The sequence below is a fragment of the Equus quagga genome, chromosome 14 (genome assembly GCF_021613505.1).
Source record: "Equus quagga isolate Etosha38 chromosome 14, UCLA_HA_Equagga_1.0, whole genome shotgun sequence".
Lineage (NCBI taxonomy): Eukaryota > Metazoa > Chordata > Mammalia > Perissodactyla > Equidae > Equus > Equus quagga.
The window spans coordinates 84,843,708-84,862,869 of NC_060280.1; the positions used below are offsets into that span (position 1 = coordinate 84,843,708).

General features: G+C 61.6%; 1 protein-coding gene across 5 annotated transcripts in view; it reads right to left on the reverse strand.

The window, feature by feature from the left end:
* Positions 1–1,294: 1,294 nt before the first annotated feature.
* NFIX (nuclear factor I X) overlaps positions 1,295–19,162 on the reverse strand; it is a 91,626-nt gene continuing 73,758 nt past the window's right edge. For 2 of the 5 annotated variants that reach the window (XM_046684846.1, XM_046684847.1), the window contains exons 7-11: positions 17,983–18,105; positions 15,700–15,875; positions 10,126–10,273; positions 7,959–8,050; positions 1,295–4,004 (exon numbers count right to left, since the gene is read on the reverse strand). In XM_046684846.1, the coding sequence (XP_046540802.1) occupies positions 3,990–4,004; positions 7,959–8,050; positions 10,126–10,273; positions 15,700–15,875; positions 17,983–18,105 (554 nt within the window). In that variant the 3' untranslated portion in view covers positions 1,295–3,989. The remainder of the gene's footprint in view (positions 4,005–7,958; positions 8,051–10,125; positions 10,274–15,699; positions 15,876–17,982; positions 18,106–19,162) is intronic. The other 3 variants (XM_046684849.1, XM_046684850.1, XM_046684851.1) reach the window with 3 other exon arrangements.

Below are 19,162 nucleotides of genomic sequence, written 5' to 3' on the forward strand. Positions count from 1 at the left end.
GGGGGGGGGGGGGGGGGGGGGGGGGGGGGGGGGGGGGGGGGCAGAGAGGGGGAGACCAGGCTGAAGGCGGAGGAGCGGAGGGACAGGGACGCTAAGGGGGAAGCACACCAAATCCATTAGTACTATATATAGAGATACTCGTATATACTGCGTTTCTTAGCCTAAGAAGAAACTTGTTTGACGGGACGGGCGGCCTTTGCGGTCCGCGATGCTGGTGCTGGTCGGGCGCACGGATCTCCCGGGAGGGGCCGAAGCGGGGGTGGCCCAGGCTGGCTTGCGGGGGAAAGGGGGGGCGCCCCAAGGGTGTGTAGGGGGGGAGCAGAGGCGGGGCTGGGGTGCCCCTCGGGCTCTCGATTGGGGGACGAAAGTTCTCGTAACTTTATTGCTCCTTTATTTTCTCTCGTGTGGGGGGGTCCGTTCAGCACGGTCGGGGTGGGGAAGTGGTGGGTCGTCTGAGCCACCCGGCCCCTCTGGGACCCAGAGCGCGGCGTCCGCTCCGCCAGCACGGGGGTGAGAACAAGGCACTAGGTCGGCCGGCCAGCGCGGGGGCGGGTGTGTAAGGCAGTCGCGGGGGCGGGGGGCTGTGTGCGGGGCCGTGTGTGCGTGCGTGCGTGCGGGCGCGGGCCTGGGCGCATCGACCTGGCAGCTTGGCTGGTCCTGTCCTGGAGCGTCGAGCCTGCCCCGTGCTCCCCGGAGGGTGACGGGGGTGGGGTGGGGTGCAGTGGAGTCGGGTGGGGTGGGGTGAGGGGGGAGTGATGTCGAGTCGGGGCGCCGGGGGAAGCGGGGGAGGAAACTACCAACTTGCCGAGCGCGCTCCTGATAATGCTGGTGAGGGTCAAGTTGGCGTCTGGCTCAAAGAAGGGCGCTCGGGGCGGAGGGGGGGGGGGGGGGGGGACGTTTGTTCGTTGGCATTGCCCTCTGCGGGGGGGGGGCTGGGGACCCCCCGCCGCGCCCCCGTGCCCGGACGGGGATGGGCGAGGAGGGGGCGCTGGGCCCCGGGGAGGGGGCGCCCGGGGAGACCCGCGGCCAGAGCAGCCCAGCCGCCGGGCGCACGCCGCGGTCCCGTTCCGTTAAGCTCAACAAAGAAGGGATATGCGTGTTCCTAACAAGTGCAGGGTATTTAACTGATTCATAAACTTATGTATAATAGTTTGTGGGTTTTTTAAAACGTACTTTATAATGTAAGAAGCACCAGGGTTTTTATGTTGAATTATCTTAAAAATAATTTTCTCTCGTCCTTTTCCTTTTTGATCTTGTGTTGGTTTTTTCTTTTAAACGTCGAGGTGTTTTTTTAACTCTAAAATGTGAACGTTTCCTTCAGCCCTCCCACCGAAACCGAGAACGAACGACGAAACAAATAAAAACCCCAGATCATCCTCGTCAACGCAGGAAAACGACTTAAAAAAAAAAAAAGAAAACGAACAAAAAAAAAAGGAAAAAACACTCAGCTTTCGTTATCCCCGCGCAGGGCGGGGCAGGCCCGGTTCTTTTAGCGTCCCCAGAGCCGCGAGGACATTACAACAAAAATAGAATTTTTTTCTTAACAATCTCTTAACATACAAAGATAGGAAAACTCTCTGATGCATTGCACTTGGTTCAATGAAAAAAAAAGTTCATTTCCCCCATATATATTTTTTGTGGGTTTTTTTTTCTCTTCTAACAAGTCCCCACATCTCCTGTCGCCCTCGTCGCCCCTCGCCTGCCCCTCACAACGACCCCTGGGGAAGGAGGGCCCCCGCCCCCGCCGCCCGGCAGCCCGCCGGCGCGCCCCCGCCCCGGCCCAGCTGGCCTGCAGCTTCCGACCTCGCCCGGGCGGGCGCCCCGCAGCGCCCGCGGCCCGATTGTCTTAGAGGGAAGAGGCGCGTGCGGCCGGCAGGGGGTCCCTTCCGCCCCCTTCTCAGCTCTGACCCTGTTTAGCCAACCAAACTGAAAAATCATTGCACTTTGACCGCGCGTCACGCCCGGCCCACCCGGCCCCCCCCCCCCCCCCCCCCCCCCCCCCCCCCCCCCCCCCCCAGGCTCCCCCGGGATCCCCTGTCCCCTGCTTCTCAGTCCCGGTCCTCCCCGAGGGTGGCACGCGGATGGGGGAGGGGCTCCACTCACCTTCGGACAAAAGCCACCCCTGGGGCCAGCCACCTTGTGGCTTCCAGCTGGGGAGGAGGCGCCACTCACTGGCCCCTGCTGTCCCAGGTAAGGGCCCTCGTCCCCTCCCAGCCTGCTCCTGCCCCTCCTTCCCTCCTCCCCCCAGGCCTGTTGGGGCCACAGCCTCACAAACCAGATTCACAATAAATAAAGCCCAGAACCCACCCCTACGGTGCAATGTTGGGTTGACTGACTTTCAGAGGATCCTGACCTGTGCTTTGTGTTTTCATACAGTTAAGAGAGAGACGGAGAGAGAGACAGAGAGAGAGAGAGGCACAAGGACTGGAGAAGGGGGCCAAGGATGGAGATGCAGGGAGGAGGGAGTAAGGCACAGAAAGACAAGCCAGAGGGGCCAAGTCACACCCTGGAGGGGCCGGGCGTGCGCCTGCTCCCCTCCCTCCCAGGGGCTTCTGAAGACCCTCTGGACAGGCCCCCAACCCTCCCTTAGGGGAGGAGGGGTCTGCTGTGTGTGTGGGGGAGCTACTTCCTGTGGTGCGTTGCCAAATTGTTCCCAAGTTGCTCAAATGGAGGAGTTCTCAACTGCAACAGCAAGAGACCCAAACAATGAATGCCCCACCCCTAAATAAAGAGTAAAGACTTGACAGCTGAAATCCAGAGAGAAGTGGCCCCGGCGGGCGGGCAGGGTGGTGGGGAAAGTGGGGGCGGGGGACAGAGAAAGCTCCGAAACACTTTTGAAAAAGGAAGACCCCCAACACCCTCCAAAGGAACTGAAAGTGGGTGAGCAGGACGCCTACCTAGCGCAGGTGGCAGCTGAGCTGACGGCAGCAGCAGCTGCCTCATCCTCCTCGCTCGGCTCCGGGCTCCCCTTTCTGCTCCACTCTCCGGCCCGGCCACAGCAGGGCTGTCTGCGTGAGGGGCAGGGGCACGCCCGATGGGGCAGAGCGAGGGCACCTGCATGCGGGAGTGGGGTACGAGGGGGCCTGGGGCCCGCCTCTCCCGCGCTCATGGCGTGGCAGGAGGGCGACCTTCCCGGCCTGCCAGTGGAGAGAGGGAAGAGGGGTCTGTCCCAGGCTGGGACGGGCCATTGGGAGCATTCGACTTATTCCTATGGACTGTACAGAGGGGTCTGGGGCCCCGGGAACTGCCCCTGTGGCTCAGGGTGGCATGGCGGGACACCCTCCTTTCCGGGAGCACAAAACTAGCTCCAGGGGATGCCCCTGCCCACCCAGGGGACTTCTAGCCCGAGGGTGGGGCGGGGGCACGTGGAGGCCACCCTGCCTGCCAGTCCAGAGCAGCTGAGGAAGAAACCAGAGGCCAGGCAGAGAGGGAGCGAGGGGTGGAGTCTGGAGGGGAGAACCCTCTGGATCTGGATCTGCACCCCATCACCCATACGAGCTGCTCCTCCGAGCTCCCCAGTGAAGCTCCGGCCCTGGCTGAGGGGGGGGCTCCCCTAGGAAGGGTGAGGGTGGGGGACAGGCCCCTTCGGAACGTGCTGGCTGCTTGGTTTGGGGATTCCGTTCCTTCCCCAGAAGGCTGGGAGGGGATGGGGAGGAAGGCAGGTCTGCCGCCTCCTTCTTTCTTTCTGTCCTCAACTTGACAGAGTCTGTTTGCGTGTTTCTTTCTGCTTGGCTGCTGGTGCACAGCTCCACCCAGGCCTCTTTCTGAGGGCTCTCCGAGAGCTGGGTTGCTTCTGGGGGCCTGCAGGGCTCCCCGGGCTGGAGGAGAGAAGGGCTGAGTGGCTGACGACATCTAATTTTTGCTTTTCGGTGGGGCTGGGCTGGGCTGGGCTGGGCTGGGCTGGGGGATTTTTCCACGTCTCAAAATTTCTTCTCCCCCCGTTTGAGGAACCTCTTCTTTTCAATTTGTCATTTCTTTTGTTGATCTTATCAGAGGAACCAGGACTGAAATGGGACAAAAAGAGAGGCGATGTTGAACACGGGAGGGGCAGCTCCCTTCGCTCCCACCTGCCCTGGGACAGCAGGCCGCCTGCCCGAGGCCCCAGGAGGGCCCAGCTCCAGGGGTGCCCCATGCAGAGGCACATGCCCATTCTGTCCGGCCCTCCTATGGGACTCCTGCCCCCAGCGCTAGAGTCCAGCTGGCCTTCTCCAGGGCACTGTGCCCAGCGGGTGGGACCCCTGTGGCTGGTGCTGGCACAGGCATAGACCTGGGATCTGGCCCATGTCTCCAATTGTTTAGGTTTTTGTGTGGGTCCTGGGGGGTGGGGAGGATGCCAGGCTGCAGCTTTTGTCCCCAGAGGAGTTTGGAGAGTGGGGTGGGGGTGATCCAGCTCCTTGCTGAGATTTCTTTCTGTCTCTTTGGATTAAAAGCAGAAATTCCTGTCTGTACACCCCAGCCAAGGTCCCACAAGCTGAAAGGCTGGGGAGGGGGACATACCACATGGCTTCAGTCCCCAGCAGTGCCAGGCCGGGGGGAGGGGCCGGGGGGCCCCGCTGTGTCGGATCCTCTACCCTCAGGGCACCAGGCACTGGGGAGGGCCTGAAGCTCCCTGGGGCTGGCGTCCGGTCCCCCAGGGTGCCAGTAGGGGGCGCTGCCTTCCCACAAACAGGCCTCGGCCACCGCTCAGCACAAACAGCCAGGGTGGACCCCCAGGACTGGGCTGCCTGGCAACGCCCTCCACCAGAGGCTCTGGCCCCACCCCGTGGTCCAGGGGCAGCAGTGGGGGGACGAGGGGGGATCCTCTATGCTCTACAGTGCCTGGGTACACCTGGTGGTACCCTTGGGGGCAAAATGGGGGTCCCTCAAAATGCATCTCAGGGCCTCTCCTAGGCTCTGGGTCACAGACTCAGACCTGCAGGGGCGGAGCTCCACTGCAGGGGCCGGTTGAGAGTCGATGCTCCCGGGGAGGGAGGGTCTGTGGTGGCCAGAAGGCCTGCCCCCAGCCTTGGGCCTCATCCCATGTTGGGATGAGGGACTGGGCGTTTAGATCAGCCAGCATTTCTAAAGAAGCCAAAGTCCAAACAGAATTCCATGTGAAAATTTCCAATATTCAAAACCCTTGGTTTGGTCACACAGATCGTGCCTGCAGGCTGGACCTGCCCCTCAAAGCTTGGGTTTGGTACTGTGGGCTGTCATCCACCGGGAGATGGAATCATCGCGTTTCAGAGTCAGAAAGGGCCTTGGAGATCATCTAGAACTTTCTGAGACAATGGATGTGTCCTCCATTTGTGCTGTCTCATGTGGCAGCTGGAGCCACACGTGGCTGCCAAGCTCCTGAACGTGGCTAGTGTGACCAAAGAACTAACCCTTCCTCCCGAGAGTTCTTCACTTTAAGTCTGAGCAGCCACCTGGGGCCAGTGGCTACCGCGCTGCAGGGTGCAGAGGGAGGGCCTCTGGAACCGAGGGCAGGGTTGCTGCAGTGCCGGGGGCGCAGCGGCTTGCTGGGCCGGCAGAGGCTGACCTCCCCGCCCCTGCTGGACAGCAGCGCGCAGCCTGCCCGCTGTGGCCGGAGTCTGGGAGCACCCGCCCAAGTGCGATCCCATCGACTCCCAGAGGCCGACCACAGGCTCCCGGAGGCCGACCGGAGGCTCCCCGAGGCCTGGCAAGGGGTGGGGGGAACCGGGCCTGAGGCCCCAGAGTGGGGGCTGGGTCAGCAGCCACCTCCGGGGCTTCCCGTCCAGGCCCGAGGAGGTGGGGAGCTGCCTGGGGGAGACCCCCAAGCCCCGTCCCTGGGGACTCAGGCCTTGGCGCTTTCTGGGACCCCCTTCCCAAGGGAAGACTACGCTGGGAGACTTACACCACTGCTCTGGCCGCTTGAAGCTGCCCAGTCCCTGGGAGGGAGAGGAGGACGCCCGGGAGGCCACTCCAGGCCTGGAGTCAGGGAGACAGGCAGCTCTAGCGCGGTTCCCCGGCACCTCCCCTGGGTCCCAGGGTGGGGGACCTGCTGCCAAGCACGGAGTGGCTTTTTCTGCTCACTCCTCCCTGCTTCCTGAGCCAGGTCCAAAATTGATTAAAACTAAGTAAAAAGCGCTGCCCAGGGAATGACAAAATTGCTAAAATTCTCTTTTCTTCCCTCATTCTATTGTTCTGTCTCCATCTGGTGCTCCAGAGATCAGCTAAAGTCACTGGTTACTGTGGAAACCGCCCCCCACTGTACCCCCTGCGCCCGCTGCAGCCGCCCGCCTGCCCCCAGGCCCGAAGGCTCCCAGCTCAGCTGGGCGGGCTCCGGTCCCCCACCCCACCCCCCAAACACACCTGCCCACTCTGAGTGGGAGGGCGGGCAGAGGCCCGGGCTCCTTGTGGGACAAGGGGGAGAAAAACTGTTTCCCAAACTTGCCTCAAACTCAGACTTGGCCCCAAAGCGCAAGCAAAGTGAGCAGAGAAAGTGCAGAAGGGAAGCACATGGAGGGGAGACAGGGTGAGCGGGAGGGCTCGTGGCAGTGTCCCGGCGGCGAGCGAGCAGGGGGCACAATCAGAGCTGCTCCGGCAGCGGCCGGCCGGAGGCAGGAGGGAGGCGGGCGGCGCAATGGAGCCCTGCAGCCTGGTGCCAGCCCAGAGCCGGGAGGGGAGGCGGCCTGCGTCCCCTCCTCTGGCACCCCCTCCCGCCCTCTGCCAGCAGGGCTCTCTCGGCCTCCCTGGCACAGAACAGAGGGGGCTGGCTCCAGCCCCTGCTCCAAGCCATTGTTTTTCTTCTCAACACCCCCAAGTTCAAGTTCATCTGGGTGTTACATCATGTCTGGTTGCTCCTGGAAACCAGACGGGTCAGACGTGACTCTGGGGAAAGGGGGTGGGAAGCTGGAGGGGGCTGACGTTCTCCTCCCCTCCCCTCCTTGCCACTAGGGAGCTCTGAAGTTTGAAGTTTGACAAAGTTTTTTGGCTTTTTTTTTTTTTTTTTTTTTTTGAGGGAGGGAAAGGAAAAGGGAAAAAAACCAAAACCTCAAACCACACACACAAAACTTCCATCCACCAACTTTCTCTGGACTTAGGCCTCAGAGCAGAGAGCAGAGAGGGAGCAGGAGCTGAAGAGGTGGCCCCGGCCCAGAGGGCCCAGGTGGATTTCCGGGGGCTGAGGGAGCCTCCAGGGCCCCGGGCTTTACAGGGCAGTGTTTTTGTAAAATGTGCAAAAGAGGAAGATATTTGCATGTGCTTCTCAGAGAAAGCCTACACTGTAAAGGCTGCCTTTGCCCTGCCCCGGAGGGAACTCCTCCCTGCACCCTGGGGCCCTGGGCTCTGCAGGCTATTCTCAGCCTCCTGGGGACAGGCACAGGGAGGAGGGGGCCTGGTCCAGGGGCCTCCAGCGGAGGGGTGGGGGAGCTGTTTCCTTGTGAGACCTGGGGGTGGATGGGAGCAGGACTGGGGGCTCCAGCAGCCTGGCCTCCCCTCTAATAGGATTCATGGGGACTTGGGGGAGGGGCCTCCAGGTGGCAACGGGCCCTGCCCTACCGTTGGTGCCAGAGTCCCTGGGCACGTGGCCCAGCAGGCCGGCTCTGTCCCTCCTCCACCCCTCGCCCGGCCCACCCAAAGCCAGGGAAGAAGGGAGGGCTGGGGGCCAGGGCTTCCAGCCTGAAGCAGGAGGAGAGCAACGAGGCAGCCGCTGTCCTCCTGACGGCCCGGGCTTCCCTCTCTGCTGCACCGAGCCTGGCCCAGAGCGCCTCTAGCCTGGGTCCTTGGCCGCCTTCCCCAGGGCCAGGCTGTCAGAGCTAATTATCCAATTAGCTGATTAGCCAGGGGGCCTGGGGGCTGCCTGGGGAGACAGGCTCAGCTGGGCGTGCAAAAGCCGGGGCCTTCCAGCCCTGCCCGGCCCTGCTCCAGGACTGGCCCTGAGGACCTCTTCTCTGCCCCAGGACGCCCCGCCCTGCCTGCTCAGCCACCTGCCCTTGGTGGGCGGGGCCTCCTACCTGAGACTGCTGTGGGATGTTCAGAAAGTTGCCGTCCCGGGGTCCGATGCTGACAAACCGGTTGGCAGAGGAGGCGCCTGTCGTTGCGAATGCTGTGGGGGGCAGAGGAGAGAGGGGGAGACCCTGTGAGACCTGGGGGCCCTGCCAGGCACTGCCCTTCGGGGCTGCTGAGAGAGGGAGAGACTGGGTTAGACCACGTTGCCCAGGCTGAGGCTGGCCGTGGGCAGGACAGGCCGGAGGGACCCCTCGTCCTCTCACTAACCCGGCACTCTGCCTCAGCCGATGTCCTCTTTCACGGCTGGGGTGAGGGAGGGGCCCTGGAGGCTTCGGCTGAGGTCCCATGGACCCAGTTCTGTCCCCTAACCAGGTACCGGGCAGGGCGGGGGAAACCCTCATCCTGAAGCTCCCAGAGTAGGCCTTTGCTTTCCCACTGGCCCCCTCAGGTCTGGAGAACAGGGCCCGGGAAGGGCCCTGGCGGACTGGCCCCACCCAACTTGGGGAAGGCTGTCTCAGCCATGCCACCGCTCCAACCAGGGCGGCTAGTTGGGTGCTACCCCACTGGCCACCCTGGGCAGTCCCAAGGACTGGGCCAGCAGCTTGGGGAACTTGAAGAGGCCCAATGGAGGGCTGAGCAGGGGACGGAGTCAGAAAGGGGCTAGGGGCTGGCTGCCGTCTTGGGTCCAGGGTGGCAAGGCTCGGGCCCAGCAGGCATTCCCCTCCTCTGATGGCTGCACCAGGTCCTGTGGTCCCCAAAGCCCGAGATGAGCCAAGGCAGAGAGGAGGAGGAGGCCTGAGGACCTGGCAGTGGCAGAGCCACAGGGCTTGGACGCCTGGGGGAAGCTGTTCTGGGGCCTGAGGGGGCAAATGGGTCACACACCCCTGAGCTCTTCCTGGCCTGTCCAGCTGGAGCACTATGGGAGGGAATGAGCCTGCCCCGCCCCCCAGGAGGGAGGATGCCCCCAGAGGAAATGAGGAATGTCACAAGCTGCCCAGGAGGCCCCCACGCCGCCCTGCACCAGATACACCCCATGGGCCCTGTGCTCACCAGATTCTGTCTAGAATACCCCCCACCCCGCCACACTGTAGCCTGGTCTCCCCCTCCCCCACCCTGCCCACCTCCCATGACCATGACCATGACTTGTTTTATGGTAAATGCAGATGGGAAGATGACATGAAGAGGATGGAAAGGGGAAAATAACTCAAACCATGAGAAAGAAGGTGGGACAGAGAGCGCGAGACGAGAGAAGTGGTGAGATGGGCCGCCCCTCCCACCGCTGCCCGGAAGTCCTGGCCTGCGGCCTGCAGCCCCCAGAGTACCCGCAGCTCTGCCCGCCACCCCGCCAACGGCAGACCGCCCGCCCGCTCTCCGCCTCTCCTGCCCTTCACGTCGGGTCTACCTCGGGCCTCTCAACTCAGATTTTTCTCTTCCCTTTGACAAAATTTGTCACTGGTTTAAAAAAAAAAAAAGAGAGAGAGAAAGAGAGAGAAAGAGATGAAGTAAGCCGAGGCCCAGAGCCCTCCCTTGTCCTTGGAACATCCAACCTGGGGAAGGAATTGAGAGGGGGGAAGGGGTGGGAGGAAAAAAAAAAGAGGAACAACGAGAAACCAAATGTGAGACTGAAGGGGAGGGGTCAGGGGCCAGCCTGCTGCCCCTCCAGAGGCCCCAGGGCCCCAGAATGGAGGTGAGGGGCAAGGCAAAAAAGGGGGTGGCGGTGGCGTCGCCGTCTGGTCACATTTAATTTTCTCGGTGTGGGGGGGGCACAACGAAACAACAAAAAAATCAAAAAACAAAAAAACGAAAAACGAAAAAAACAGCAATCAGGTATGAAGATGGCATGGCTGCGCCTCCCTGCCCCCTCCCACCCCGGCCAGCACCCCTGGCCTGCGTGCCCCACTGTGCGACCCCTCCCGCCCCCCCGAGGAGGGGCCTGGGCCAGGGGCCCCAGCTGGGAGCAGCGGGCAGGCCGGGGTTCATAGGGTGCTGGCTGGTGCGACTGAGGCCCAGGAGGCCGTGGCTGGGGGGTCAGCTCTGCTCCTGTCCAGGTGGCAGGCTCCGTGGCCTCTGGGTCGGGGGGGCTTTGGCAGTGGGAGGGGTCTTTTTGCAGTGAAACTGTTTGGATGGGCCGGGGCGCTGGGCGTTGTGGTTCCGGTTTCATCGTCCACTTACAAGGTGATGGAGGAGTCAAGGCGGCGCCGTCTGGGGCAGTGCTGGTGGATTTGGAATCAGGCATAGGAAGGGGCACAGGTCTGGCCACTGGAGGCGGCGGCGGTAGCAAAAATGACCCCGGGACTTTGCCCTGGCCGCTACCGTTGGGCTGCGAACAACATAAATAGAGTGACGCATGAAGGCACATCACACACAGACACACGCCCCCTGCGCGGCCGCGCCAGCTCGCTCCTGAGAGCGGGCGCTCCCGGTGGAAGATGCAGGATGGGGTCCTCTCCTCCGGGGCACGGGTGGGTGAGGGTGTGAGGCCTCTATTTGGTCTCTCGGGTGTTTCTCTTTTTTTTTTTTTTTTTTGTGGTCCTCTTTTGAAGTTGTGGGAGGGAGGAAGGGGGGTGTCCGATGGGTGGTTTATTTCTTAGGGAACGTGTTTTAGGTACCAAAATGTGCCACCTAGACATATGAGCAGCTGCACCTAGAACGCGCACGCTCTTGAAGACCTTCTCTTACGGCAGGAAAGATGCGCCAGCTGGCCCCCTGCCGGCCCCCGAGAACACGTGCGTGCCTCCCTTCATGGGGTAGGGCTGGCTGACCCAATCGAGGACCACAGGCGGGCCAACGTCCGCCCCACGTCACAGCCTTGGGGGGACGCCAGGCACTGGGGGGTCGCCCTTGGCTCCAGCAGCCCGACAGCGGGTGCTGGCCTATCTGCCACAGAACAGCCTGAGAGGAACATCCATCGCCGCCAGCTCTGCTTCCCGTGGGGTTCTTCGAGCGGACTTCCCTGTACGATGCCCTTGGAAGCGGGGACACCGGTCACCAGAGCCACTCTTTGTCCTTTATTCCCTCTTGTGCCTCAAACTTGAGTTTCCTCCTCCAGGCCCCATGCGTGGCCTTGCGTTCAGCAACCTTCGGGCTTCAGGGGACGTCGGCACCACAGGGAGGGGTAAGGTCCCCGGCCTCTTGCAGGCACAGCCTCCCTGGAGAGACCTCCCTGGAGCTCTGGGCAGTGCCCTCGATGCCCTCTGCAGCCCAGGCTCAGGGGGCCGGGCCAGAGCTCTTCATCCTGAACTGGCCCCTCCCAGCCACCCAGGTCCGAGGCAGTGGGAGGCGCGGGGGCTGTTCCTCCTACTGGCGGGCGAGCCCGCGGAGCCCACCCCCTTGATGCCTCCAGCCAACTGTCTTTCTGTCCATACTGGCTGCGCCTGGACTGGGACAATGAGACTCCCGAGGGGTCTCCCCTTTGCCAACAGTGTGCCCATCAGCTCAGTGCCCCGGTGCCCAGCTCTGTACCAGGCACTGTACCCATGTTGTGTCCAGTCCTCCAACCAGCCCGCAAGGCCGTGGTTCTCGCTCAAGGGCAGTCCTGCCCCCCGGGGGGCACTGACGGCGTCGGGAGACATTCTAGTTAGTACAACCCGGGGGGTGCTACTGGCATCGAGTGGGTGGAGGCGGAGGATGCCACTCGACAGCCCACAATGCACAGGACGGGCCCCAGGACAAAGGTTCCTCGGCCCACACTGTAACAGCGCTGCGGCTGGGAAACCCTGCTGCAGGGGAATCTCTATTCTCCCCCTCCACAACTGGGGAAACTGAGGCCCTGCACAGTGAAGTCGTTTACCCAAAAGCCCCGGCTGTAACTGGCCAGGCCTGACATTCACGGCCCCGTCTGTCTGACTCCAGGGAGCCTGTGGATTCTTTCCAGCAGGGTCATCAACCTCTTCCCCAAATGCAAAGGAGCTCAGACCTCTCTCATCCCCTGAGACCTTCCACGGCTCCGACCGCATCTGCTGCAAAACACAGTCTCCCAGGTGGGCACTGAAGGTCCCCAAGGTGCAGCTGGACAGGGTCTTCCACCTTCACGCCCCTGCACTCCCTCCCCACAAGGACTTGCCCCTGCAAACCGACTGGGGTTTCCAGAACACAGCCGAAGCAGTGAGGGCTGCACACTGGCTCCCTGCAGAACCATCTGTCTAGAATACCCTTCCCCACACCCTTCGAGGCCTGCTCAGACAACACGTCCCCACCGAGGGGGCCGGCCTGATTCCCTGAATCACCATCCACCTCTCTCTGCCTCTTCTTCTGGGATGCTCTGGACCTCCACTGGAGCCTTCGAAGCAGGCCACCCCCCAGGCTCCCTGACCAGCCAGCAGAACGTCACCTCTGTATGGCCCAAGTGTGCAGCACTCAAGCTCCCTTGACTGAGTTAAATCAACTAGTCCATCTCGCTGCGCTTTCAAACCACAGAGCCCCTGGGCGGCTGTGTGGACCATGCCCTTCTGAGCTCTGGCTGCTCCACCCTCCAACCCTCACTTATGATCAGCACTTAGGTCTGACATTGTCCCTCCAAATGGTTCCCTTTACTTATCTTCCCTGCCCACTCAAAGGCCCTTGACAAAAGTGAGCAGTGGCTGCTGGCCCCCAACTGTGTCCTGGGCTGGAGCCCCTTTGTGCCAGGTGTCATTTCAGAAACAGACCCTTCGGTCCCAGGCAAGAGCACAGGCCAGAGGGCAAGGGTTTGCGGCCATGCAGCAGCGATGCTGAGTTACAAGCAGCAACTGCTTGCCCTGACTTCCATGGCCTGTCTGCTTCCTAGCTCGTTCTTCCATCAGAGCAGGAAACGGCACAGTCCTGACAGATCGCAGCCTCGCTTCTTCTCTCCAGGCCGTCCTGAGCGCGGGCCCCCAGCGGTGGGACACAGGGGCTTTCCAGGCAGCTCTTGCTCCCACATGGCAGTCTCTGCCTCCTTCTAGTCCTGAGAGCCTGTCTCCTCCTCCGAGGATCAAAATCACTAATCCCATTTGATAAAGCAAATCCCAGCCCAATACGGCTGGACATTGAAACTCAGGGATTTACAACCTTCAGTTTCTAGAAGCCACTGCCAGCCAGGCTAGGATGTCTTAGCTCTGGTTGGGGAACAAGTTGAGGTTTTAAAACTCTCATGGTCTTGTGATTTTTCAGTGCCTTACAATCTGTGAGTTCAAAGCTAGAAGGAACCTAGAGCCCGGGAGAGCTCCCGACTCTCCTCTAACAGATGCAGACGCAGGGCTGTCCGTTCCGGCGCTGGTGGTCAAGGCTGAGCTGGAACCACGCTTCCTGCCTCCCAGAGTCATGCTCTCCCATCGGGCCTGCAGCTCCTCCATCACGTGCGCTTGGCAGTCTCTTCTCTCTGCCAGAAATGCAGCTAACCAGGCATCCTCTTTCTGCCCTTTGCATCTCCACCAAGTGGTGTCTCCATTTGCCCTCGGCCTTCGCTGATGTGGCTCTCCTCCATCAGGGACTTATGCTGGGGCCGGAGGATGAGCCAGAGGGGCACCTGGAAACCTGTCTGCAAATTGTGAAATTTTTGTATGCATATATTTTTCTGCAAATATGATCTGTAACTTCAGATTCTAGATCAGTGGTTCTCAAGGCGAGTCCCCTGACCAGAAGCAGCAGCAGCACCTGAGAACTAGGAGAGAGATGCAGCTTCTCGGTCCCACCCCAGACCTGCTGACTCAGAATCAGCTGAGGCCCGGGCACCTGGGCGTTGGCGATGCCTCCAGCTGACTCTCGTGTGCTCTGAGACTGAGAACTGCTGCTCTGGAGGTGGTCGCGGAGCTAGCACAGCCTGCTGCCAGGTCAGCTGCCACACCCGCGGCCGGCTGTGCCCCCTCCAGAGCATGGTGCCGTCTCTGGCCCCCTCTCAGGAGCTGGGCCCCACGGAGCAGGCTCACTCCCCTCACCCTGCCACCACCTTGGGCACAACAGGCCACAGGAGGAAACCCAGAGAGGCCCCACCTGGGCTAGACTCTCTGTTTAACCAGGGTGGCTGTTTGCACCCCTGTCTGCAGCATTTTGTCCATGGTCGACTCGGAGCAAGCACCTGCCTCAAGACGAGAACCTTCTAGGCCAAGTGAGCCCTTAATCTTGACTGGCCAAGTCAAGGAGAAGCTCAGGACCCAGCTGTCAGGATGTCCAGGGATGGACTGACCCACACTCTCAAGGGTCCTGTGCATTAGGGGTGGCTCTTTGGGCTAAACTGCTCCCCCAGGTCGATCTCTTTTTGATTCCAAACCCCAGCTGCCTCTGGACGTGAGAAAATGGGCAAAGCGGGATGTCTGGCCTCCCTGATCCATACTCCCCCCAGGCTCCTTGGAGCTGGGACACAGGCTGGCAGCTCCCATAGACTCTGCCGGTGTCTCTGAAGGAAGGGCAATAGCTGTCGGGGGTCACATCCACTTTTCCCTCCATGCCTCTCAAAGTGGACAGAGCCCATCCAAAGAGACAGGCAAGGCTCTGAGGGTGCTAAGGAGCTGAAGAGGCAGCAAGAGAAACCCTCGCAGGGCAGAGGGGGAAAGGAGACGAGGAAAGCGGAAGGAGGGAGTGCAGGGGGAAGAAGAGGACCAGCTTCCGTTGTGGACAGTGAGAGTGAGGACGCCGAGCGAGGTCCTGCCCTGGATCACGACCCCAGCACATAGCAGATGCCTGCTCTGCACACAGCACCCTGAGGCAGCACTGCGCTAAGAGGCCAAGGGCCACCTGCCGCCTTCCCTGGACTGCCTCTGGCGGGGGCTTCTGAACGCCCTTCCCCACCGTGGCCCTTCGAGCATCCTCCCCACTGGACCTCTCACAGAGTGCTTCCAGACCAGAACGGCTCGGGGCAAAGGCACTGGGCCTTCTCATAGTGTAGCGTGCTGCTGGGGCTCCGGAACCTTCCCAGAGGTCTAGAGACCACCGTGTCCCAACCCCGCGTGGTCTCCCAGGGAATAAGCAAGGACTACTGTCCCACCGAAGGGTCACCTCTGGCCTCCTCCCACCAGGGATAATCCTTTGCTGAACAGCCGCATGATTCCGCTCATCAGTGACCAAGCCCTCAGGCTTGTGGACAGAGGAGGGCAGCAGGGCAGCCGAGCTCCCTGGGGAGCCAGTCTCTCTCCCAGACTGAGAAGCAGAAGGGCTTCACTCCAGAATCGTAACTGACCTAGAACCCTTGTTACGAGTCCTGCCAACGGGAGTCTCCACGACAGTCCGCGTGGAGGACGATGCCCCCAGGACACGTGAAATCTGGAGGCATTCCCTGTCTCAGACTGCGGAGGGGCGGTGCTGCTGCTGCGATGGGGGCAGGGGCAGGGACGCTGCTCCACACCCCACAGTGCACAGGACAGGACGGCCCCCCACCGCAGAGAATGAACAGCCCCAGTGTCAATAGTGCTGAGGCTGGGCAACCTTGAGTCTAGAACCCTACCAAATCTTTGCAGCCCTGAGGCTTAAGACAGGTGTTAGGAGGTAAGGGACCGGGGCCCAGGTTGGACAGATCACGGGTACACTCCCGCTGGGGAAACAGAGACCCTGGGGAGGGCAAGGAGGCCCAGCAAGGTGGGCCCAGCCGCTCGGTGGACCGTGCTGGGCAGGCCCAGGCATGACACACAGACCCCTACCCCAGACCCAGAAGAACGAGGCGTTCGGCACTCCCGGCTCTCAGCTGCTCCAGCCGCAGATGGCTCCTGGCTTTCGGGCCCTCTCTCTGTGAGCCCTGAGACAGATGGACAGACGCAGAGATGAGCTGTGGCGGGCTCCAGGGCCCTCTGGACTCACCTGTCCGGTGGCCTGGCCCGAGCCATCCGAGCACACGAACTGCACAAACTCCTTCAGCGAGTCCTGCCCGTGGTGGTGGTGGTAGCGGATGGTCGGGTGGGTGAAGTAGGGGCTCGACTGCTGGATGATGGACGTGGAGGGGAAATGCAGCGCTGACGCCGTGGCCCGGGGGCTCCCTGCGTGCACGTGGGCGGGAGGAAACGGGCGTCAGGGCCTAGGAGGCAGTGGTGGGGGGCGGGGGGGGGGGCACGGAAGACAAGGGCACTGCTGGTCAGAGCACTGAGAGTCCTGACAAAAATGGAGAATGGGGCAGGAGTGGGCCGGGCTCAGGGTGAGGAGAGCGAGGCACTGGCCTCTGGCGCCAAAAAACTCAGTAATCAAGGGAAATTACATTTTAATGCAATGTTAAAAAAAAAAAAGTCAAATTGGCAAACTAGAGCCCGCAGGCCAGCTGCCTGTCTTTGTAAATAAATTTGATTGGAACCAGGGCCAGGGTTAGGTGAGGCACAAGGCAGGGTTGTGCAAGTGCAGGCTCAGTCCTATCTTTTGTTTAAAATGCTGATATTTACGGGCCAGCCCAGTGCCGCGGCAGCGGTTAAGTTCGCATGTTCCGCTTCGGTGGCCCGGGGTTCTCCTGTTCAGATCCCAGGTGTGGACCTACGCACCGCTTGTCAAGCCATGCTGTGGCAGGCATCCCACATATAAAGTAGAGGAAGATGGGCACGGATGTTAGCTCAGGGCCAGACTTCCTCAGCAAAAAGAAGAGGAGGATTGGTGGCAGTTGTTAGCTCAGGGCTAATCGTCCTCAAAAAAAAAAAAAGGTTGATATTTGCTCAAGTGTTTTCTGCAATAGTTCTAATTTTTTAAAATATGGCATTAAAATATTATTTATCTCGATGACTGAGATTTAAGGTGTCCCCGGACATTCTGCGCCCAAGGCGAGCACCTCACTGGCCTTGCTGGTCCAGTGCCTGGGTGGGAGCCAGGGCAAGGTACCAGAGGAGGCAGAGGACTCCTGGGGCCCTGGATCAAGACACGACCCGCACCAGCGCAGGCCGCCCCGCCATGAGAACACATGGCCCCTGCGTGAGAGTAGGTGTGCACCTTGCCGCTGCTGCCCAGGCCACATTCTTGTGTGCTCAGCCCTTGCACACATATCCTCGCACACACAACTCCCACCCCAGCACAGGCCCCAGCTCTTCCCCAGCCTGCCGAGGCCTCCCCCTCCCGTCTGTTTCCAATCAGCTCGCTCTTGCTCTCGGTTTCATTAGGGGCTAAGGAAACTTGGCTTCTCCCTGGAGTTCATAAAAGCTGAGTGGGGCGGCCTGCTGCCCTCCCGCTGCCTGTGCAGAGGGCCTGGGCTCCCCGCCCCCACCTTGCGGCCACCACGCCCTGCCCCAGTGCCGGCTGCCTCTGGGCTCCCAGCCAGGAGGCCCCAAGGAGGAAGCCGGGAGGTAAACCTCGTAAACCTCGCTGTTCTCTGTGTCCTATAGAAGGGCCCTGGAGACGGTGGGCAGACACCGGGCAGTCTCCAGAAAAAGTCCAGGCCTCTTTCTGCCAGATGGGTGCCAAGGAAGGGAAAAAACAAGTGAGGGAGTGGTGATGCTGAAGCCTCAGCTCTCACAACTTCCTGCCTGATTCCATCCCCTGGGGAACACCGAGGTGTTCTCCCCTCAAGCACCCTCTCTGGGTGAAACTGAAGCAAGAGAACAGCCCCCAAGGCAGCGGGCGGCTTCTTTCCGTGCAGAGCAGCCCCGGCGCCACCCGAGGTCCCCTTGGCCTAGCCCTTCTCTTCTGGAAAGGAGCCGGGAGGTCCCAAGAAGGGAGCCTGTCCTCCTACAAGTGCTCCTGTCACTCTGTGCCCCACTCCAACCCGGGCTGGCCAGGAGCTGGGAGAGAAGAGCTGAAAGGCAGGCAGAGGGAGAAGCCTGCGCTCTCGCACCCACCCACGGCGGGTAGGAGAGGAGACCAGGGCAGGAGAGGCCTGAGGCCTCTGCGGTCAGAGGGCAAGTCAGTCAGGCCTGTGCCGCACACAGCACACACACGTGCACACACCCCCACTCACGCGCAAGCACACAGGCCCTCAGGGATGCACACGAGGAGTGAGGAGCGTGGGAGGTGCCAGGGAACACGGTGCGGAGGCCCCGGGCCGGGCAGCTCTCAAAGATTCCTGGGCCCGCAGCCTGCCAGACCACTCAGACACCCCTGCCTTCCACCAGGCCAGCTGCCCCTTGGCGCGCTCTGTCGCCTCCCCCACTGCCCCCCGGGGCCCCCGTTTCTCACCTGGTCTGACTCCAGCAAGCACAGGCAGCGGGTGGTGAGTGAAAGCCATGCGCGGGGAGCTGCCCTGAGAGGAGAGGGCACTGCAGAAGTCCAGCTTTCCTGACTTCTTTAGAGAAGCCGGGCCTGGGGGGAGGAATCGGCAACACAGGGCACGTTTAGCTGGGCTGGGGCAGGAGCGGGGAGGCGGGAGCGGGAAGCCAGCAGCTCACTCCTTCTCTTCTTGGCCCCCTTTCGGCTGCCCCTTCCCCCACCATGCTCCCTCTGGCCTCCTCTGCCCGCCTCTGGCTGTTTCTCAGCCCCTGTGTGCTTCCAACCAGAGAGGAAAATGAGGCCCTTGGGTGTGCTGGGCAGGGGATGAGCAAGGGGGCCCATCCTGCTCTCTGGCGAGCAGGTAACAATCTCAGGGGGCACAGAATGAAAGGCTGGAGCAGGAGCAGGGGTGGGGAAGGTGTGCAGAGAAGCCAAAGGAGCCAGCTTCCGAGGGAGCCAGGCTGAGGTCTGCTCCCTGGGCCCTGGGCTGCCAGGGCTCTGTGGGAAGAGGCCAGGGCTCCCTGCATGAAGGGAGAGCACAGCCACCCTCGGAGGGACCACAGGGGGGTACACACCTGACAAGAGAGCAGGGAGGGGGCGGGAGGGCCTGGGCAGGGGCTGGGGACAGAGCTAGACAGGAGAAGACTCCCTGGCTAGGGGACCCAGAGGGTCTGGGCTGCCAGAGGAGGGGTCGTTTCAGGGCTTTGCTTGGCTCCTGGTGCCAGAGACGGGGTGGCATTCAGCAGGAGACAGGGGCACAGAAAACACCCCATTTGAGCTCTCCCTGTAGGAGCCTGATGCTGCCAGCCAAGGTCATCTCTGTGCCCAGTCAACAGGACATCCAAAAGATGTTACGACAAAGCAGGCCCCCCGGGCAGGGCCTCCAGGAGAGCTTGTCTCCTGTCCTGGGCTGAGCCTCGAGGCTGCCCCAGGCTGGGAGGGGCAATGTGGACTCCAGATCTCCAGAGCTGCCATGTTTGAGGCACAAATCCAGTCAGTTTGGGTGGGGGTGGGGGACTGCAGAACAGAGAAATAAGAGCTCTGAACCGCAGAGGGAAGAGGTGGGGGAAGGGAACACTCCCAGCCTCCAGCAGAGGTGTTATCTGGCGGCAGCTGTGTGCCACCTGATAGCTGGTACAGTTGGGGGGGG